General features: G+C 53.0%; 2 protein-coding genes across 2 annotated transcripts; one reads left to right on the top strand and one right to left on the bottom strand.

Annotated features, from left to right (window-relative positions):
- Positions 1–8048: 8048 nt before the first annotated feature.
- CCDC63 (coiled-coil domain containing 63) lies at positions 8049–14999 on the top strand. The gene is made up of 11 exons (XM_018076224.3): positions 8049–8098; positions 8743–8906; positions 9357–9546; positions 10608–10727; positions 11195–11376; positions 11488–11669; positions 12329–12537; positions 12988–13062; positions 13645–13816; positions 14485–14676; positions 14853–14999. Exons 1-11 carry the CDS (start codon positions 8084–8086, stop codon positions 14984–14986), a joined length of 1635 nt encoding a protein of 544 aa, XP_017931713.3. The 5' UTR covers positions 8049–8083; the 3' UTR covers positions 14987–14999.
- Positions 15000–15567: 568 nt separating this feature from the next.
- Positions 15568–19509, bottom strand: MYL2 (myosin light chain 2). Its single transcript, XM_008926681.3, has 7 exons — positions 19452–19509; positions 18466–18555; positions 17793–17868; positions 16861–16965; positions 16089–16164; positions 15951–15999; positions 15568–15817 (listed from the first exon to the last, which is right to left on the bottom strand). The coding sequence occupies exons 1-7, from the start codon at positions 19452–19454 to the stop codon at positions 15719–15721; spliced, it is 498 nt and encodes a 165-aa protein (XP_008924929.2). The 5' UTR covers positions 19455–19509; the 3' UTR covers positions 15568–15718.
- Positions 19510–22105: the final 2596 nt, after the last annotated feature.

Here is a 22105-nt window from a genome sequence, read left to right as displayed (position 1 = left end):
AGCACAAGTTGAGCTGGTAAATTATAAAATGCCACACTTGAGGTCTGTTACATAACGTCCCTTTACAGAACCTGGTAGCTAAATATAAAAAGAGAGTTACATTTTGGGCTGGTGTAAAATGATGCTCCAGAATGGGTTTGTGTGGGAAGGAGCCTCTGCAGCTCAGCGAGGAGCGGAAAGGCTTTCGGGACCCTGGGCTTGCTCCCAGCCTCCATTGCTTGTTTTCTGTGCAACCTTGTGAAAAGCTTGTGCTCCCCAGGTCTCAGTTTCCCTCTCTTTAAATCAGGAACAATAAAACCTCCATTTCCTTGCAGCTGCGTTGTCAAGATTAATTCATGTTTGCAAAGTGACCTGAGAATCTATAGAAACCCGAACAGTATATCATTATCCCGATCTAAACTTGGCACAGAGGATCAGCGGGCCAAATTCCCCTCCCACACTGGATGAGAAGGGGTTGTGTCAGCAGAGCCGAGAGGAAAATTCCAGCCGCTGTTCCCAACCAAAAAATCCAGGCGAAAAAAGCCTTTTCAGGCTGAGACCATTTTATTTCCCTTGAGGAAATTCCCTCTTCATTAGCTCCGAGCAGAAGGATCAGCTCCCACACAAATGGGCTCATGCTGAAGTGCGGAGGGGGTTAAAGGGAGCTTTGGATGGCTCATCCTTCCTCTCTTGGATGACAACTGGTGATGGTGATGGTGATGCCGGGCTCCTGCAGCTCGAAGGTGACAAAGCCAGGAACATCTCCCATGGGAAATGCAAGCAGGAGTGGAGTGAAGTAGAGATGAACAGAGATGCTGTATGTACCAGCATCCAGCCTTTCTGGCAGTGGTTTAGGGCTGTTTTGCCACTTTTTTGTTAAGATTTGACTGCCAAACCCAGCATGGTCCCCAGTGTTCTGCTTTGCTTGTTCTCCATCAAATGTTGGGAACAACCCGGCCCATCTTCTTTGTCCTTCCTCTCTGCACATAAAGTGAAGACCACAGATGCTGGGCAGTCACAGAGGAGCTAGATGGATTTCCAGGTCAGGTTTGACCACTCAGTTTTGGGACTCAAGGTGTGGACTGAAGGATGGCTGAGGCATGGGATGTCAAAGGAAAGCCTGGCTGGGATCACCAGAGGATGATGCCACCACAGCCTTGCTCTTGCAGTGATGGAGAGATGCAAAAATTGAGCTGGAATCAGCCTGGTTCAGCTTCTCTCTCAGCCTAGAGAGCCAATGGAACCAGAGAGGAGCTCACCTGGGCTCACATCCACCCCTCATTCCCCCCCAGAGGTGGCTTACATTCCATCCATGGGTTGCCTGCAGATGGGAGAGGGTGATGTGCTCCATTCCCTGTTGTTTGCTGGGACACAGATGATGCAGAGCATTGTGGTCCCTGAGCAGAGGCTGAAATGGAGGTGTAGGAGCCCCAGGAAGCCTCGTCACCCCCTCACAGCCCTCCCTGCTCTGCTCTGCCCTTCAGGAGCTGCTGCATGGCCAGGACCAGACCAAAGCGGGTGTGTGGCCTCTCCAGGTACAATGTGTGGTTTCTTAAAACCACCTGATCATCCAAGCCTGATCCTGTGCCTGTGAAACCCATCCAAATCACTGGAAAAAATGTCTTCTGACAGGATAGAGATTTGCAGGGGAGTTGCCAAGCAACTGGCACAGCTCTGACGCCTTCTGAGCCTCTCCTCCCTCTGAGCAGTGAGCAGGGGATCCTGCATCCCTGCATCCCTCTGCCCCAGCCAGCCCAGCATTCCTGGGCTGTCCCAGCCTACTTCCACCTGTCTGGGAAGGTACCAGTAGGAAAAGCAGGGACCACTGGTTGCTGGTGGGACAGGATGCTCCTGACCAGTGGGGATGACCTCCCTGCACATCCAACCCACTCCTTCAACAACAGGATTAGAAATGGACTCTCTTTTCTAACCCATCTCCAAGCTGTGCAGCTCCTTTTTGAACTAGTCCCAGAAATGTGGGAAAACACCCAGGAGGATTCATTATAACCTGACTTTGATTCTTGTCACCTCTGCATTTCCTTGGGAGCTGCTTCAGATTTACACTAAGAGAAACATGCAGCCCAAACCCTTGGGATTTTCTTTCCTAAAGCTTTAATTTAAATGAACTCTTGAGTAACAACTATTACAAAAATCAGCTGATGTCCCTCAGAAAGCCTTGGACTGACAGTGAGAGCCGTGGAGCCGCAGCAGACGGGAGGGGAGGCACTGATAGCTGTGATCTTGCACAAGATCAGTCACTGAGTGAGTGGCAATAAACAGCAAATCCAGCCAGCTCCCAGGAATGGCAAATGGACCAGCTTGTTCCGAACAATCTGTTCCTGCTCCAGAGCAGGGCTGTGGTGCCGGTGGCAGGCTGGGAAAGCAGCTATTCTTGGCGTGAGCTGGTCTGAAACCCAAGCTTCAGAGAAATGGCAGGGCCGAGCCAGGCTAATTACTGGGAGACACGTCCTGAATCAAACAAAGAGGCTCCAAGTGGCTTTGCTGGGCTGACTCCTCTCCAGGGAGGTTTGTGCTGCTTTGCCTTGTCCCATAGACCTGCTCACTGCTGTGTCCTCTGCCTTCTGCCCCAACCACTGGGAAAATCTTGGGCAGGGACACCCTGCTGATCCTCCTCGGGTCCTCTGCCTGCACTTGGCTGAGCATTTACTGTCTCACTCTGTCACCTACTTAACACGGCATTAACTTCACTGAGCCAGAGCACTTGGTGCACTCAGTTTCTTCCCAGTGCTGCAGTTGCTGTTGGAAGGGAACAAGAGTGCCCAGACCTCTCCCATAAAGCCAAAACTGGGGAGACAGAAAGCTCTGGAACTGTCTTTATCAACATCCCACCAGGCTGGACCTGGGATGCAGTTTCTCCAGGCAGATTTATTTCAGTTGTTCTGCTTTCTTTAGGGCTTATGAGTGCCCCCAGGATACTTTCCTCCTGTGTCCAACCTAGAGATCAACTGGCTTTTATTTGGTTTGGAAAAGAAAAGTAAAAGAAAATAAACTGGATGCAGGTGGTGCAGAACAGCCATACAGCAGTTTAATTAATTGCCTTTAAATGTTAATTCAGAATAGTTTCCCTGAGTGATCTTATATAGGCAAATCCTGAGTTGCCTTAAGCCACTGGCAGAGCATGTTCAACTAATAAGGTATTCTTAGTGCTGACCAGGAGCCTTGCACAGGACAGTAATCAGGAATGATTAATTGGAAATAGCTCTTCTAAACCAGGCTGTACCTGCTGTGCTCTCCCAGCCTGCCCAGCTCTGCCCAGACCTGACGTGGAGCCACCAGGATCAGTGGGGAAGGGACTTCACCTGTGATGTGCCACTTCCTCACCCACAAACCACCCTCCTATCCCTTCTCCCAGTGCTCCCCAGCTCAATCTGGCATGCAGGGTTTCCAGCACAGCCTCTGGATTTGCCAACAGACTTCCCTCGGGAAGGACAGAATGTGGGAAATTATTAGCTCAGCTCAGCCATAGCCCTGGCAGACTTGGAGAGCTATTGCATCACGTATCCCACCCCTCAGCAAAACAGCAGAAAACCCTGCCTCCTGCCTGGGTTTCATGCCTCCAAAACCTCTGAGGGACCAGCAGCCCCACTAAGAGAGTTACTTTGTGAAGCTTTGCCTAAATCACAGTGAAATACAACGTCATAAAATCACAGGATGGTTTGGGTTGGAAGATCATCTCGTTCCAACCACTTGCCATGAGCAGGGACAGCTTCCACTAGATCAGGTTGCTCCAATCCCCATCCAACCTGGTCTTGAACACTTCCAGGGATGGGAAATCCCAGAGAACCCATTTCTGATCAGGCATGACCTCATGTGACAGTAGCTTCTGTCCTTGAGTCCCTTGTTCTCTTCCTTTAGGTGAAATCATCCCACAGTGTCTGTGTGCCTCCTACATGCCAGATTTGACCTCAGGCCAGTGAAATTTTCAGAGGTCTCTTCTTGCTTTCAGCACGTCCTCGACTATTTCCCTTCTTCATTCCCCCCCTGCAGCAGCAGCCTTTGAGCAGTAATTCAGCAGGGAATACCTGCTGCAGCCAGAGGTGGCTGGGAGGGAGCACAGAGGATGAAATCCATGTTAATAGGCTCTGCTGGAGTGGCTGAGCCTGCTGTGGAAGAGTTTTACTCTCCCAAAGTCAGGGCTTGGGGAACTTGCTCCTCAAATGATGCTTTAAATAATACCCAGCAATGCCACAGAGGAGACAGTTCCCTGCTGGAAATCGCATTTCACTTGGTGTCAGCAGTTCAGAAGAAACCCATCTGCAGGAAATTAGGATGACAATTTCCTCTGTGAGTGAGGAGGAATTACAGCTGTAATCCAGCAGGCAGACAACAGCCTCCTCTCCTCTCTCTCATACCAGTTACTCTTGAAACTTGAAGCCATGTGTCCATATAGAGATGTCTCTACCCCACCCAGGAAGGGCAGAGAGGAAGAAATGATATGGTGCAGGGAGAGAATATCTCAGTATTTGAGGACCAAACAAGTGTGTATTTTTAAATAAACCTTTTCTGTAAGAAACAGACTGAGAAAACTCAGTTGCAAAAAGCTGCAGGACCACAACTCTCAGTGTGTTCACAACAGTTTTTTGGGGCCAAAACTGATCTTGAAGGCTGGTATGGTTCATGAACATGTGAAGATAACATTCATCAGAGGAAAGAAATAAAAACCTGGGTAGCAAATGTGCTCATGGGACACCTTTTGCAAGCCAGGTCTTGGTAAGGTCACACCAGGAGGCCAAGGGGTCACTCCAGGTCCACAGGATGACATTAATATGGTCAGATGGCAATAGGACAAAGTGGAATGGTTTTAAACTAAAAGAGGAGAGATTTCAATTAGATGTTAGGAAGAAATTTTTTACTCAGAGGGTGGTGAGGCCCTGGCACAGGTTGCTCAGAGGAGCTGTAGCTGCCGCGTCCCTGGAAGTGTCCAAGGCCAGGTTGGACAGGGCTTGGGATAGTGGAAGTTGTCCCTGCCCATGGCAAGGGCTGGAACAAGATGATCTTTAAGGCCCCTCCCAACCCAAACCATTTTATAATTCTACGATTCTATGATTCCAGCAGAGATGGACCCAGCCTGTGTCCGAATTCACAACCTTTTCTGTGAGGTTTTGTCATCAATCTCCTGGCTGAGAAGATCTTTCCCCATCACCAGCTGCCTTAGCAGTTGTCAGCATCTTCCTGCTTCTCCCAGCACTGCTGCTGGAGCTGACGGGAGTTTGATTATGATTTAATCCAGGCTTTTAGAGGAGGGAAAAAAGAAAGTTTTGACAGTTCCATATTTAGCCCTCTGACTCACCGATTTCATGTGTCAAACACTAAAGACGGGTTAAGTAGAATTAAGTTCTGGATTTATTATAAATAGGCATTAAGTAACATGAATGTACTACATTTGCATGAAAATATGGGCCTGATTCTCTAATTTACCCCAGAGATTTTGTTTGACGTCGATGGGACACTCCCAGGGGGGAGCTCAGATCAGAGCCAGCCCAGCTCTGACCATCCCCTGCTGCCACCAGGAACTGGACCCGGTGAAATAGGGAAATCTCTGCTGAAATCAGGAAGGATTTACACTGCTTGCACAGATCAGAATTCAACCCTTAAAATAGTACAGGTAGTTTCAATCAGCCCCCAGATCTGCGGCTGAAAGAATAATTTCTCCATGTCAATCAGTGCTAAATGTACCTGTTACATTAGGGAAGATGGGTTAAGGTGAAAATTGCACAGAAAGTCACTTTTCTTCTGTTTCTCCCAGAAGTTGGAGATTTGTTGGATTCAGATCTTATGGACAATCTCATCCTGCTCCAATTACCTTCTGCTTAAAGGTCCATTCAGACAATGAAGTCACCCTCACTCAGAGCAAGCCTGACAGTTGGGCATTGTTTGGGTGAAAACAGTCCCCTTTAGTGAAATCAATGCTTCTGCAATGAGGGTGACAGACACAGACTCTGCCAAATCAGAGCCCTCCTGAATAGCTTAATTTACTGACTTGTTCTTGTTAAACAATTGAGAATTGGTCCATGGAGAAGAACACAAAAAAGGACAGACAATGTGGGCTGTATTTTGAGGCTGGACCAGTCCAAGCCGAGGAAAAACAGGATTTCAAGCCACCCAGTGGTATTGTTTCTGGAATAATGATGTTCACCTGTGCACCTCTACCTTTATTCCGGACTGGAGGCTTGGCCCTGTTTCTGCTGAGGGTGAGGAAAAGGGATGTGCAGCATAACAAGGGCCACCGGGATTGAGGGACAACCTTAGCCCTGGAGAGCGTGCTCTTATTATTCCATGGAGCTGTTGATCATGCAGGAAGATGCAGGAGCTTCTCCTGGCCCCAGCAGGACCCTCAGGCTCCGGTGCCTTCCCAGCATCATTCTGCCCTCGGCTGTGATTTTTCTTATCAAACACCACATTCTGCTCCCTGCCATGAAAATAATTCCCAATTAAATGCCTTCTCAGAGCCTATCTGACTGGGAATTAGCCTGGTACTTGGTGACTGGATTGTTAGCTCATCAAAGTCTCTGGGATAAGGGGACGTGCTGCCTTGGGAGCGACGTGCTGGCCGAGGATTTTGCTCATGGCTTTGAACTCACCGCAGCCCTGCAAACTGGGACACGGGTGCCCTTTGCTCACCTTCAGTACTTCTCTGTTCCCCTTTAACCCACAGCTGAGTAAGCAACTCCAGGGCTACAAAACACAGATTCCTGTGTCCAGCCCTCCAGGGATCCCAGCATTTGAGTCCCTGGGAAGGAGCTGGCCACGTGCTCCAGCTTACAGGGAACGGATTATCATGGCCCTTGTGACTCAGGACATGGATCTCATGTGCTTCCCTGCATGGAAGGGAGAGAAGCAGGCATGAAGCCTCAATTTGGCCCCTAATCAGCTGCCTAACTGGTCTCAGTCTCCAGGGACCTTCCCCAGGCTGGCAGTGCCAACCACTGCTCTCTCCTGACACTGGGCACCTTGAGGGGGTCTGGATGCTGAGGGGGACAACAGTGGTGTGTTGTGATTGTTGCCTCTTCATGAGCAGAACAGATAAAATCCAAGAAGCTCAGAAAGCTGTGGAGCTGGGAAGGATGAGGAGGGAACAGCAGTTGTGACCCCAAAGTGCTGCTGGGGATGGTGAACCCCTGGATGCTCCTGTTGGAGCAAAAGGCTTCAAAGTTCCAGGTTATGGGTCAGTTCGAACACTGGAAAGAGGAGAACTGGTAAAATGACAGTTTCTTCTTGCTGTGGACATGAAGTCAGAGAGATATCAGAGCATGTGGTTCAGGGCTGGTTTTGGGGCATGGAAACTCCTTTGGTCCACGTAGTGTGGGGTCCCAGCAACTCCTTGCTCCATCCTTCTTAGTGATCCTTGGAGCACCATCCACACTCCATTGTGATGATGCTGCTATGGCAACCAGGCAGTGATTGTTCCACAGGGCATGGGGCAGTGCAGGGCACAGGATGGGCCTGGGACCTGTTCCCTTCTAGGTTCTCACCTCTCCTAAGCTTCCTACTGGAAATAGAAGTTGATCTTTGGGAATACACAACTCCACTGTGTTTCTGTCTCCTGGCTGGAGAGAAGCTGCAGTACCCTGGGGGGGCTGAGCAGTGTTGTGAGGTTCAAGGGGACCCAGAGGGCTGCAGTGTGGCTGCTGGGGACCAGCTTTGGGATAAGGGATGTGGGGTCCACTCTAGAGCCCTCCCTGGCAGCAGCGGGATGGGGGGGTGAATCCAGGTGTTCTTCAGGAATTCTGCCCGCTGGCACAGGGTGGGGGGGGACTGACCTCACTGGAATTTCTATGGAAACCCAGGTACTGAACGGGGTGGAATAGCTCAAACCATCTGTTCCTCCCCTACTTGTAAACTCGATCATTTCACGATGACATCACTAAAAATGCTCTCCTTTTATTCCTCTCGCAGCCATCTGTGATGGTTTCCTCCTGTGCCAAACACGCGAGCGGGTGCTGAGGGATGGGCAGGAGGACACAACCACCCCATTACTCCTGTTTCATTTTTTCCCTTGGAAAGCGATCCTGTCCCTGTGAAGTCTCCCTTGTTCCTTTCCTGAGGCGTCTGCAGAGTAGACTGGCAGAGTTAGACAGGAAAAATGAAGAGCTCAAAGGTGAAAATGAAGCACAAACTAAAGCTGAACTTTGCAGGGACTGCAGAAGATCTGCCATAGGGATCATACCTGTTGGAATACAGGTCCAGCAGTGGGGAGCCAGCCTTGCTTCTGCCAGCAAGGTGCTAGGTTGCAGTGGGGCTGCTTCTGCCTGCCCTCCTGTACCAGGGATGAGGCCACGGCACGATATTTGGGTGTTGAGAGGGGCAGATTTGGGCAATATGAGTCAGCTGAGGACACAGGTAGTGGTGGATCTAATTGCCACAGCTTCAGTGCTCACTGTTGGGCAGGTTCTCAGTAGAAGTCACCTTCCCCCACCCAGAGATGGGAGCACTCCTGCTCCACTTGTGGGCAAGGTCACCTGCCTTCCCTCAAGTCCACAGCACGAGTGGGTTTGGTTCTGACTCATGTGGTCCTTGCAGTCTGATAAAACAGGTGACAACCTGCAATCCCCTGCCCTCCCCGGTGGTGGAGGTCTGTTCTCTGCCCAGGAACTGAGGTTTCAGGTGGTGATGAGTATCTCAGGTGCCAGAGAAGAGCTGGGGCTGGTGATGCCTTTCACCCACTCCCCCATGTCCGGCTCTGCCAGCTGCCAGTGCTGCTTGTGCTTGCTCAAGTGACCAAACCCTCCCTCTCTGTGACAGCAGAGGAAACCCTCCAAGAGCCAGGACCTTTCGGAACTCTCTGAGCATGAGAAGGACAGAAGGGCTAAAATGGAGATCAGGCACCTGCAGACACAGTATCATCACGCAGCGTGCAAGAGGAAATTTTATGATGCCGAGATCTGGAGGCAAATCCAGGCTCAGCAGTGAGTACAGATCCACAGGCCACACTGTGCTTGGGAAGCAACTCCGTGAGTTGCAGAATCACACAAGGGTTTGGGTTGGAAGGGACCTTAAGGTTCATCCAGTTCCCCACTGTGCCATGGGCAGGGACATTTTGCACTAGACCAGGTTGCTCCAAACCCCACCCAAGCTGGCCTTGGACACTTCCAGGGATGGGGCAGCCACAGCTTCTCTGGGCAAACTGTGCCATCCTCATTCTTAGAACTTCCTCCTAAATCTAATCTAAATTTCTCCTCTTTCAGTTAAAAACCATTCACTCTTGTCTTATCACCATCTGACTGTGTAAAAAGTTGTTCTCTCTTTTTTATAAAGAGATGGTGGGGACCAGAGTGGTGAGATGGGGAGGGGTAAGGACCTGCCCTGATCTTGCAGATGGGATGTGCTAAATGTTATTTGTCATTCCATTTTTACAGAAAAGCAATAGATGATCTGAAGCAAGAACACAGACATGTGTCACTGATGCTGAGCCAGATCTATTCACCAAATAATGTGATGATAGAAAACCGAAATCGTGTAAAGGTCGAAACCCTTTTTCAGATCAAAACTCAGAATGAGGCCCTGATCAAAGAGAGAAAAGCCCAGATAGCTGACCTGGGCAAGCAGGTAAGGGTATTTGGACCATTCCCTGGCTGAAACTCCTCAATGTAAAACACATTTAATTCAGGACTTGGAATATTCCTCCTGGCAAATGACACATGACAATGACAAGTGGGTAGAGCCAGGCTCCCATTCAAGTCAGCAGTGCTGACTGGAAAAGTAAGGTCAGACTCTCAAACTGGTTGTCCCACCAGTGCTTGCAGCCCCTTTGAGATGGCAGATCCCTGCCTGGGGTCACACAACATCCCTCTGCTTCTCCCTTCACTTTTTTTATTGTCCTGAAAAAGGCAAAAATGGAAAGTTTATGCTGCCTGTGACAAATAGAGGAGCAGCAGCACCTAAGGGATGTCCCATTCCTTCTCCTGAGGACATCCTGGTTGGATCTGGGCAGCAGTGGGGTGGGAGGCCAAGGGAAATGTGGGGCTATGGAAGTGACAGGTCCCTTCAGCCTTGTGCTTTGAGCCAGCTGCCCATGATGGAAGACAGGGAACATGCTTGGATAGTTTGCAGTTGCTGCAGGTGCTGCAGAGCTTTCCCAACAGGGTCAGCTTTCAGTCAGGGATCTCTTGGCTCAGTCATATCTCCCTGACCTGCCCCCTGCTTTGCTGTTCCCCAACTACTTAATTCTTCCCGTGGATTTATTTGCTCTGACAGCTTCCCACTTCTGGCAAAATTTTCCTCTGCTGATTCCCAGGGAGAACCCCATGGATCTCTGCCTGGCCAGAACAATACCCCAACCAAAACCCATCCTCGTTGCCTCTCCCACCCCACAGAGTGCTGCTGTGCTGTGCTCAACACCTGCTGGAGTTCCCTCCAGAGGCAGCTGCATTTTCTTCATGACATGAAAATAAACCCATTCCCAGCTACAGTTTTTGTTTCTGCATGTGCAGGATGGGATCCTTTGGGATTAAAGCTGCTTCTATAACTGTGAGCTCATTAATGACATTATTGCTGCAGTTTAGGTCTACAGAGGGTATTTTCTTTGGCTGTGTGTCCTGACAAGAGTCCAGAAGGCAGGGGTGGAGATTATACTGCCTCTTTTTTTTTTCCCCTCTGTGTATGTGCAGGTGCTAGAGCTGGAAAGAGAGATTACAAAGCAAAGAGAGATAACAGCGAAGGCATTGGAAGCAAGGAATCACAAACGGCTGCAGGAGAAGGTCGATGGACTGGAATTCCGCCTAAACCAAGTAAGCAAACATTTTGGAGACCTTTGTGGGGCCACAGAGGGGCCTGGGACCTTTTTGGTCAGGACAAAGCACAGCGGTGCAAATTTCTGTGGTTGACACAAGCTGCAGAAATCAGCTGTCTGATTCCACTGGCCTGACTGCTCCCAGAATATCTCAAAGTCTCCTTCAAGCTTGGTGACCCAAAAGCAGGGCTTGTGCCGTGCCAAGAGGCCTGAAGGTCTGCACCTGTTTAGTGATCAAACCAAGCTGCCTGCAGCCACCTTACCTTGGACAACACCAGCTCCAGGTCCCTGCTGTGATTGCCCTGGTCTTCTGCTGCCTTTCCTCTCTTGGGGAGGAGGACAGTGCAGGGCCAACTTCAAATCTCTTGGGCTGTGTTTGTCCCTGCCCTAGTCAAGGTCTTCCAGAAGAGACCTGAGCCCCTCAATCTTCCACCGGTTCCAAACCTTTTGCTCCGCTCTCCGCAGGCCACTGTGCGTTACAACACCATCCTGACCCGGAATAACGAGCTCCGGGAGGAGACCCGAAGCCTGAAAATCCAGAAAGCCGTTTTTGACAACTACTACTGGAAGTATGACAGGCAGCTGACTCAGCAGAATAGACTGTTGAACTCTGCTGTTGAACTCGCCACAGAAGACTACGAGCAGTGGTACGTGACCCTGCCAGCCCTGAGGGGAAAACTTTGCTAGATCAGGCACAGGGATCCATGGGAATGGCCAGGAACACAAAGCACGGAGTGACTGCTGCTCTCTGTGCGCAGGATGGAGTATCTCTCAAAGATCTCAGACATTAGGGAAGCACGAATCAGAGACACCATCCAGTTCAACATCAAGATGCTGGACCTGAAGTGTGCCCTTCAGCAGGAGATCAGACTGAAAAATTTCTTTGTCACCAAATGTACAGATCTCTCTGAATTGAAGGAAAAGGCCAAACAGAGAGAAGGTATCACAGGAGGGAGGATGTGTGTAACTGGGACCACAAACCCGAAGTCCACAGAGTTGGCGGGGGACTGGTTATGGTGGTTTATAGCACCTCTGTCCTGCCTGCAGGCTCCCTAACCCAACCTTCACCCTACAAGGGAAAAGGTTAAACAGTGATAACTGAGACCACCCAGCACTGAGTGCCTTGGGGTGCCCTTGGGAACCTGCTCCTCTTGCAGCCATGGCTGCCTTTGTCATGTTTGGGGTTGGTTTGGGTTACAAGGGACCTTAAAGCCCATCTCATTCCACCCCCTGCCATGGTCAGGGACATCTTCCACCAGCCTAGGTTGCTCCAAGCCCTGTCCAACCTGTCTTGAACACTTCCAGGAAAGAGGCATCCACAATTCTCTGGGCAACCTGTACCAGGGCCTCCCCACTCTCACAGGGAAGAATTTCTTCCTAACATCTAATCTAATCTAATCTAAGATAATCTAATCTAATGTACTTATTTTATCCTCCTGGTAAGGCGTCCCACTGTGTTTGCTCCATTCCCTTGAGAACACTGAGCTCCCTGCTTAGTTTCTCTGTAAAATAAAGGCACTCTCTGCCCCTCTGGGGAGCACCACATCAAACCCCACAGCACTGCAGGGAGGGACAACCGGGGCTCTCTGTCTCTCTCAGCTTTGAAGGCAGCTGAGTGGGCGAAGCAGAGCCAGGCAGAGAGTTATGAGGTGGCTTACAAGCGCCTGCTGGAGCTGTCGGACGGAGAGATCGACCAGCTCTTGGATGAGTTCGTGGAAAAGAACAGGAGATTCTTCATCCTCTTCGCCTATGCCATCAGGCTGAACGTCCGGAATGAGGGCATGAGACAGAGGATCAAGGCCATCCAGGTCTGTTCCAGGCTCTTCATGTCTCCCCTTTTCATGCAGTGCTTTTGGCCTGGGGTGGGTTTGTCCTCTCCCGAGTGTCCGGCATCACTGCCCACACCAGAGCCTGGCTCACAGGCACACGGGTGGGATTTGGGGGATGCGAAGGAGTAGCCAAAAATGCAATTCCCATTGTGTTGTCAGAACTAAACGTGTCTCAATGCTGCCACCGTGTACCCAGGAAAAATACTGCAGTATCCAGGACAGCCAAGAGCTTCCTTGAAGTGTGTGGCGCTGACTGGAATGAGAAGTGGGGTCATCCATCCCCTGCCCTCCTGGCCTGGGGACAGCGGTCCCCAGAGGAGTCCAGAGGGATGTCCCTGATCCCAGGGCAGAGGGGTGTCCCCAGCCTCTGTTTGACATGTCTGGTGGGCATTCCATCAGCACCCCTTCCATGTGCTTGTGTTTACACAGGATGATATGACAGCCACCATGCAGGAGCGGGAAGAGGAGGAGACAGCCCGGTTTCATGTCATGCAGGAGCTGGAGGTATGGCAGCCATGAATTCCCTCTGGAAGGGCTGCAGATCCCTCTCTGTCCTGGCACTTGTCCCAGGGAGTCTGGTCCTGTCAGCGCTGCTCTGGCAAGTGGCTGGAGAGGTGTGGGCAGAAAAGGGCCCTGCAAAGGTTTTGGCAGCTCCCAGTGCATGGTGAGAGGGTGACAGTGGGGCTCCTGCCAGCCCTGGTCTGGCATGGGGAGTTTGGAATCCCCTTCACAGACCTTCTTCCCTGCAGGGATGGGAGCATCCCACAGCCTCTCCTGGGATGTCTTCTTTAGTTTGTATTTAAAGAGTACTGTGTGGGTGGCCAAGCACTGGATCAGACTGTCCACAGAGTGTGTGGAGTCTCCCTCACTGGATATATTCCAGAACCACCTGGATGCAATCCTGTGTGATGTGCTCTAGGATGAGCAGGAAGGTTGGACCAGATGACCCACTGTGGTCCCTTCCAACCTGACCCATTCTGTGATTCTGTGACTCTGTCTCCAATGTCCAGATTGAAACTGGGCAGCACCGGGGTGGTGGGATCAGCGAGGAGCTGGTGTGACACCTGCCAAAACCTTTGTTGATAGGCAAAATTAACAGAAACCATTGAGGAAGCCAACAAGTATGAAGCCAAATGCAAAGAGAGCAGCAAACTCCTGGGACAGCTTCAATCCCGCATAGAGACCCTCTTGAAAGACATTGACTGTGACACCACAAAGATGGTGAAGCCGCTCGGGAGCAGCTTGCTGCCACTTTTTGGTAGGCCTGCCTTCCCACACCACACGGCCTGAGCTGTGTGTGTCCACCACCCTCTGTGTTTTAATTGAGCTGGTTTTTTCCCTCTGCCCCATCAGGCAGGGAGTCCCCAGGGTGAATTTGCAGCACCAAATTCCCAGTGAATTCGGGAGCCAACTCAGCTGTATAAACATCCCAGTGGACCCCCAAAACCCTCATCTTGTCTCTGGGCATTGTAGAGAGGTGGGGGTCAGCCTCTTCTCCCAGGCAGTTGGCAACAGGACAAGGGGAATTGCATGAAGGGAGGTTCAGGCTGGATATTAGGAAAAATTTCTTCACTGACAGAGTGGTCAAGTGTTGAAACAGACTCCCCAGGGAACCATCCTTGAAGTGTTCCAAAAACAAGTGAATGTGGCACTTTGTGATATGGTTTAGTAGGCATGGGGGTATTCAGTTGAAGGTTAGACTTGATGATCTTGGAGGTCTTTTCCAGCCTTAGTGATTCTGTGATTCTATGATTCCATGACCTAGCCTTGGTCCCTTGCCCCTGGGGAGTCAGGCTGCCCACTGACGCTGCCTCGGGGAAGCCAATGGATCCCCTGCTCTGCAAAGGCCAGGGGTGGGTTTGGGCAGGGTCCTGGGGCAGGATCTCGGTGCAGGGACCCTGTGGGATGCTGCTCCTTCCCACCCAGGTCCTGTGGAGGAGAAGGTCGATGAGTTCCTGGTGCTGGAGTCCCTCCTGCGCTACACGTCAGTCGACCGCGCGCACCGGTCGCAGTCCTTCATCAGCCCCATGAGTGGAAACTCGGGGCTCCTCTGGGTGATGGATCGGAACAAGCTCTGCCCGCCGCCCCCCGACCCGGACAGCACCGACCCCGGCACTGGTGAGCACGGGAGGAGGGAGGGAAGGGCCGTGGCTGGGCAGCAGCCGTTCCCCAATTCCCCCGTGGCCAACCCCTGCATCCTCACACATACATCCACACACATCCTCCCCAGCCCATCCTGCCCCACTGGGTACATAAAGCTCGTGATACCATGGGGTGGCCATTCTCTTGGGCAGCGGAAGAGCCGCTGGACAAGGACCAGCTGCGTCAGATGATTATCAAGAGGCACGAGGAGGAGGCGGCCAAGCCCCCCAGCACGGGCAAGAAGAGGAGGAGATCCCCATCAAAGAGCCCAGCACGGGTGAAGTAAAGAAGCAGTTTCATTCTTGAACTTCTGCGTCCTGGACATCATTCCATCTTCCCTCTCTGGAAGGAGCCCAACACCTTCTGCAGCCTGCAAAAGCTCACGAGGTGGTATTTTGGCCAGGCTTCACCCACTGCTGACAGACCCACAGCCATGGTCAGGATCAGCTGCTCTATGTCGGGGTGACATCCCTGTCACACAGCCCAGTGGGCTTCCCGCAGCCAGATTTGGGGACCACGGTCCTGCTCCTGCACCATGCCTGCCTGAGGGGCCTGGGATGCAGGGGGGTGACTGTGCTTGCAGGGTGTTCCCTGCCAAGCTGGTAACTCTCTGCTGCCTGAAGTAAATCTGAGCTCAGTGCTGGTCCTGGGCTGATGGGACCAGATGGGATGGCCAGAGCCCAGTGTGGAATGGGCTGTGGGGTGGGAGCGGGGAGACAGCAAGGCAGAGGGATTTGAGGGCACACGAGGGTGACGTGCAGTAGGGCTGGGAGTCTGGGGGCAGTGGGGTCTGGGAGGGGTCCTGTGGGGCACAGACGCACCGTGCAGACACACCACACGTGCCCAAACACTGCTCATACCAGCGGGTGCATCCTCTTGCCAAAAGGCAGTTTAATGTGGATGCCATTCCTGTGCCAAATTCCCAGGCACATGCCTCTCCAGGGGAAGAGGAAAGGGAAATCCCGTGTGATCTGGGGAGAGGTGATCTCCCAGTGGCAGCCCCAGCCCTGAGTGTGGGCTAGTCCTTCTCTTCGCCGTGCGTGATGACATGGACCAGGTTCTTGTAATCCAGGTTGCCTGACATGTCTGGAGGGAAGGCTGCAAACATCTGGTCGATCTGCCAGGGAAGAGCCAGGTTGAAAATGTGGCACAGAAGGGGTTTGGGACCAGGGCTGGGAGAAGGGATGGGGTCTGTTGGGATGAATGGCATGGGAGGCTGGCAGAGCCAGAGGGTGGGAAGCAGTTCATACCTCTTCCTGGGAAAACCTCTCGCCCTGCGTCATCAGCATTTCTTTGATGCTGCAAACAAGAGAGTGTGGTAAGCACTGGGGAGGTCTTGGTGGGGACACCCCCTCCTAACCCCCTGCCCCAGGTACCCCTGCACTCACTAGGCAGATTTCAGGCCTTTCCCCTCTGGATCAAACACCTTGAATGCGTTCAGGATCGTCTCCTCTGGGTCGGCACCTGCGGATGACACAGCCATGGCCATTGGAGGTTGGCAAAGCAGGAATCCTCCTGCTTCCCCCAGCTTTCGTAGGGGGAAGCAGGGTCCCTGCAGGAATGCTGACCCTGCAACTGGACACTTGAGTGTGGACGCAGGGTGGTGGTGTGAGCACAAAGCAGGCTGTGTCGCCACCGCTCCGGCATCCGGCATTTATCTAATCTTTGGAGTGTATTTATAGAGCTCCAGGCTCAGCCCTTGGGGCCCTGTAGCCTCCTGGAGATCTGCAGGAGGCTGCATTCCTTGGGTAAAGTACATGATACAGGGTGCAGCTGGATGGGAAAATGGGTCAGAGTGTGGCTGGTAGCCAGGGTGGCCATTGGTGCCACTGCTGGTGTCAGAACGCTCAGAGGTACTGCAAGAACTCCTGTCCCCCCCTCCTGTGGGGCCAGCAGCATCACAGCTGTTTGGGTTTTGTAAATGGCTGCAGAAACTGAGGCATGGAGACCACATCATACCCCCCCAACGGGTATGAGATGGAGTGAGATCCGGACCCTTCAAAGATTCTTTGACAGGTCTCACCTGGAAGGGTTTGGAGTCCCAGGAGCTGGGTGGCTTGCCCAGGTGGGACAGGATGTTGGTGACGGTGTGGGTGCCCACCAACCACCCCCCAGCTCCCTGGATGCCCACTGACCACCCCTCCAGCTCCCCAAACTCACCCTTGAGTTTCTCCCCAAACATGGTGAGGAACACGGTGAAGTTGATCGGACCAGGGGCCTCCTTTATCATCTCATCGATCTCCTCATTTTTCACATTCAGGCGCCCTGGGGAGAGCCGTGTTGGAACAATTCCATGTCCATGTTTGGCTGCTCTGCTCTATGTGCTGGGGGCTACAACACACCGTGGGATCCTTCCTGTGGGGGATTTCCCCCCACCCGAGGGAAGCAGCACATCCCTGGGGAGCCACCTCTGACAAGGAACAGCAGTAGCAGGAGTGAGGTGGGGGAACCATCTCCAGCTCTGGTTCCTCGGGCTCCAGGATCACAGAAAAGAGTGATGCTGTGCTGCTTCCTTCCCTCACTGCCCCACGGATCAGCCTGCTTCAGCCCTCCTCAGGAGGTGTTTTGGGTCAAAACCACCACCATTGGGGTTTCCTCTGGTCTCCAGTGCCAGAGGGTAATGGGACTGAATGCCTTCATCCTTTCTCCTGGGGCTGGGTTGTCCCTGGGACTCCCTGGCCCCACTGCTGATTCATGGTGACCTCCCTGATGGGAGAGCCAAGCTCACAACGTCACAGTCTCTCCCAGATCCTGTAAATCCCCTTAATGCCTGCACACCCCGGGATGCCGTGGGATGGGCACAGCCAGGTGCTTCTAAGCATGGGAAAAGGCATTTGGCTCAGTGTAATCCAGGAGCTGGCTCTAGTACTGATGGGATAGACCAGCGCTGCTGTGGGAGCTGCTCTGGGTCACCCGTGTGGGATCTCACGGGCTAACAGGCCTGGGTTTGGATCAGGAGGGTTTTGGCAAAACGGGAGATCCAGTTAATGATGGGGGCTTGGCTACTGGGGGGGTCCCCCCTCGTTTATCACTTAATAGGTGTAATGTTGGCAAAGCTGTTGGGGAGGGGAGGGTGCTGAACAGGGGCTCACCGAGGGCAGCAAATGTGTCTCTCAGATCCGCCTTGTCGATGAAGCCATCCCGGTTCTGATCCATGATGGTGAATGCCTGGAAGCACAGGAGGAGGGAGCACAGGGAGAGGGAGAATTGTTGGCCTTTGCAAAGGCTTCAGTGCTCTCCTCCTCCTCCCTTCAACTTGGATGGGACAAGGGCCCTTTGAGCCCTCCCAGGGTGGGGCTCTGGGAGTCCTCATCCTGTGAGGGAGCAACAACCCACCCTAATCCCTAATCCAGCAGCAATCCTGGTCCTTGCAGCCTCAGGCGGTGGCAGACCAATGACAGAAGCCAGCCTGAATCATCAGCTCCCCAGCTGGGTCCGGTTATCCCTGGAACTGAAATCTACACAGGACCAAGTGCCTGCTGTGCAGAGGGTAAGAGCTCCTGGCGCTGCAGGTGGGAGTTAGCTGGGAGATGTGCTCCGGCTCTCCGGGATGCTGCCGGCTGCTCTGTGGGGTGCAGGTTCCTTGGGAGCTCGGAGGCAATGCCATATTTAACAACGTCACTGAGCTGTTATTCTCACTTTTAAAATAAAGCGACCCAAAACCCGGGTGTGCTGCCTCTTGCTGAGAACCAGCTGTCCCTGATCCGAGAGCTGAAGGTCATATCACATCAAGGACCCTCAGTCCTTCCCACCAAACCCACCTACCTCTTTGAATTCCTGGATCTGGGCCTGCTCAAACATGGAGAAGACATTGGAATTAGCACCTTCAATCCTCTTCTTGGCTTTCTTGGGTGCCTGCAGGGGTTCAAGGATGTATCATTAACTCACTGGCTTTTTTTGGGGTGGAATAAAAGCATGAAATTGCCCTTAGTCGTGACTCCTTCGTGGTAGCTCTGGGCTGGGACTCTTCCCTGGGGGCTTGCTGCTTTCCCCCTGCAGCTCTGGGATACGGAGGGGCATTAAGATTCCTGCTTAAATTACAGCTCCTGGTGAATTTAGCCAAATATGTTCAAGGAAAGATGAGGCGGGAAATCACTTCTCCCAGTCACAGGTGAAAGGCTTGGCACCAGGGCGAGATATCCCTTTTGGAACCCCGGCTTTGGGAGTGGTGCTGAGGCTGCACAAGGGCTGTAGTCATTAGGTGCTTCCTCACCCTGCTGTGCACTTATTAAAGTATTTGCTTAATGAAAAATTCTGCCTTCTTCTGCACTGAGGCTTGAAACAACCAGAAACGGCTCAATGTGTGTTGTAAAGAAGAGTGAAGGACAGAGCCCCTCACTGTCCCACCCTGCCCATCATCCCTCATTCCAGTGTCTGCTCCAGCAGCCGTTCCCTCTTACTGGAGGGGTCTGCCAAGAGGAGGGAGAGCAGGAGGGCTTTGGGGGACACAACTGCCCTTCCCCTCGCTGCATGGAGGAAGGGAAAGGAGCAAAAAGGCATTTGGACCCCCAAAAGGTTTGCCCCAGTTAGAAAGCTTTGCTAGCACGGGATACACCTCTCTGTTCCCTATGGGGTGCTGCTGATCCAGCCAGATGCTTCTCAGTTTGCTCACCCCCTTTCCAGGGCAGGAGGGACCCTTGACCCTCAGATCCCTGTTGCCTCCATCACTCCCTTCCCATTCAATCTATCCTGGTGGAAAATCTAGTGGATTTTCTCTCTCCCCACTGGAGCTTTGGGCTCTCAGTACTCACCATGGCCTTGCAGGGCTGCCGATGTCGCAGTGAGGGGTGTCCTGGAGGCAGTCGCTCACTCCCCCCGGCTCAAACAATAAATACACCCCCCTCGGGGTTAAAAATAGCCCCATGCCCACTTTTGGCTGTAATAGGTGAGTTGGCCGCCCCCAACCCTGTTGTCTCTGCCTTTCTCTGGCCCTCCCTCTCTCTAATCTGGAATAGCAGCTTGTTGTTGTCACCGGCTGACGTGACATGTGAGCCCTGGAGGGTTTCAAGGTTAACCAAGTGCCAGGCGGCCCCCGGCTCCCACCCTGGGGATGCTGACCCCGGACTGCACGGGAGCAGCCCCACCTGCCTTTGTCACTCGGGCTGGGGCTGGGCTTGTCCCCTCTGTTGGGACATGCAGGGAGGGCCTGGCCCCAGGGGACTCCCAGCTACAATCCTGCAAGCGTTGTGGAGTTTTCCCTCAGTCCTGCCAGGCATCTTTGGGATGCTTGGTGCCCCATTGCAGCATTGGCATGGCAAAGCTGGGCTCTGCTCAGCTGCTGGAGGTGGAGGAGCCCCCCTGCCCTGGAATGCCTTCGCTTGGGATGCTCCAAGAGCAGGAGCAGCTGCCTGGTCACTCCGTCTGTGGCCGAACAGGGACCATCCTGCTGCAGCCCTGTCCGGGACGAGGCCAGAGGTGGATGCCGAGCTCTCACAAAGCCGGGCAGGCACCAAGGGCTCCTCTCTCAAGTGTCACCCCTCACTGAGGCACCTGTCACCCAGTTAAGCCAAACACTTGCTCACCCTGGTCCCAGAGACACACACATTTAACTCTCCCCATCCTGGGCTCTGTCCCAGGGACACATCCTGCAGCACCAGGAGTGATGGCACTCACACCGCCTGGATGCCATGACTGACCAGCTGGACATGGCACAGCCACCCTGGCCGTGGCACAACCGCCCTGTCCAGAAGCTGCATTTCTGCAGCAGGAGCCATGGAACCCACGGTAGGCAGGCAGCAATCCCACAAAACCTCTTCCATGTGAACTGCTCTCATGGAGCAGGATCGATGGCTGCTGGGACTGGGCTATTTGGTGGTTCCCTTTTGTCTTCAGTATTTTTAGCCTGTTTATTTTATCTCCCCTCCCTCTCGCCTTGCCCGTGATGAGGCTGGAGGTGGATGAGTGGGAATGCTGGGGTGGGAATGGTGCTGGCAGCCCAATGATGCCCATCAGCCCCCCAAGCTCTGTGGTGCCTGGCATGGCCATGACCCAGTGGCTGGCACAGGGCTGCCAGCCTCGCTCCTGGCATCATCCCCTCTGCATGCCGAGGAGGTTGGAGGTCTGGGACAAGGCTGGGAACAAAAGGCACTGTGAAACCAGATCCCCAGAGCTCCAGGCTCTGCCCAGACGCTGCCCTTGTTCTCCCAGAGGACACAAATATCGTGTTTAATCCCTGGCACTCGCTGCTCTGTCTCACCTCGCTGCCCGGCTGCCGCAGCCAAGCCAGCAAGGATGGCATTACAGGGAGGATTTCTGTAGGCAGAAGGGAAACATGTTGGGAAAAGTGCCTGGAGAGGAGAAAACTCCTGATCCTGGAATGATTGCCTCATCTGCATGGAGCTGCAGCTCACGGAAGGGATTTCAGGGTGTGGTTTGGGGTCTGCGTGAGCAAAAGGGCAGGAGAGAGAACCGCGGGGGCAGAGCTGGGGCCAGGACCGGCCCCGGGCACAGCCAGGGATGAGGGGGATCAATCTCAGCACGGCCGCTCCCTCCTCCTGACAAGTTCAGCTGGATTCATCGGCCAGCCGAGCCCAATTACCTTAATTTGTGGCATTAAGGAAAAATCCATAAGCATCAGGGAAGTGATGTGTGGTGGTTTAACGGGACCGGTTGGCCATGGAGCCGCCGGCGCCGCCTGGGCGCTCCCGTCCCCGGCTCCGTGTCCGTGCCGGGCATGGCTGGCGGCGCAGGAGGCATTCCTGGAGCCGTGGAGATCTCCCAGAATATGAGTTTTTTTGGGGAATAAGCATTTCTGCCTGCCCAGCCTGGAAGAGGCCAGACCTGGGTCTCTCCCCAGTGTTGCCCAGGTTGTAATGGGGATGAGATGGTGACTGGGGGCTTTAAGGGATCGGTGGTGCCGAAGGGGCACAGAAATCTGGGATGGGATGGGGTGCAGGTGGCTGCCTGGATTTCTGTTGAAATTTGTAAGACAGTGCCTCTGCTCCACTGCTCGCTTCTTGCTGTCAGCTGCAATCCTGTGTGCTGCACGGGCCAGATCCTGCTCCCCACAAGGATTCCAGTCCATCCTATGGACAGAGGCACCTCCAGGAGTTGTATGTATCCTTTTCCCACTGTGGATATCAGGGGGCTTATTGGCACCCAGGAAAACCTGAGTGCTTTAAATATGTCTGTATGTCCATATGTGCCTCTGGAGCCCTGTAGTGAACAAAAGAGCTGTGGGAAGTGGCTGCAGCCCGTGGATGGATGTCAGGGAATAACACACGTATCCGTGCCACGGCAGAATCAAGCATCGTCCCTTCTTATCTGCAAAAGAGCCTGTGTTTTACATGAAAAAGCCTTTCTAATTAATAGGCCAGCCCCTCTTGAGCTCGATAAAAAACGGAGTCAAAAGGATTTGATTAACCCCCGCTCTCTGCCAGGCGTGTGCTCAGCCTGAGCCAGACGT

Source organism: Manacus vitellinus, unplaced genomic scaffold (assembly GCF_001715985.3).
Source record: "Manacus vitellinus isolate BGI_N305 unplaced genomic scaffold, ASM171598v3 scaffold_31_pilon, whole genome shotgun sequence".
Lineage (NCBI taxonomy): Eukaryota > Metazoa > Chordata > Aves > Passeriformes > Pipridae > Manacus > Manacus vitellinus.
This window is presented reverse-complemented; position numbering and strand designations above follow the sequence as displayed.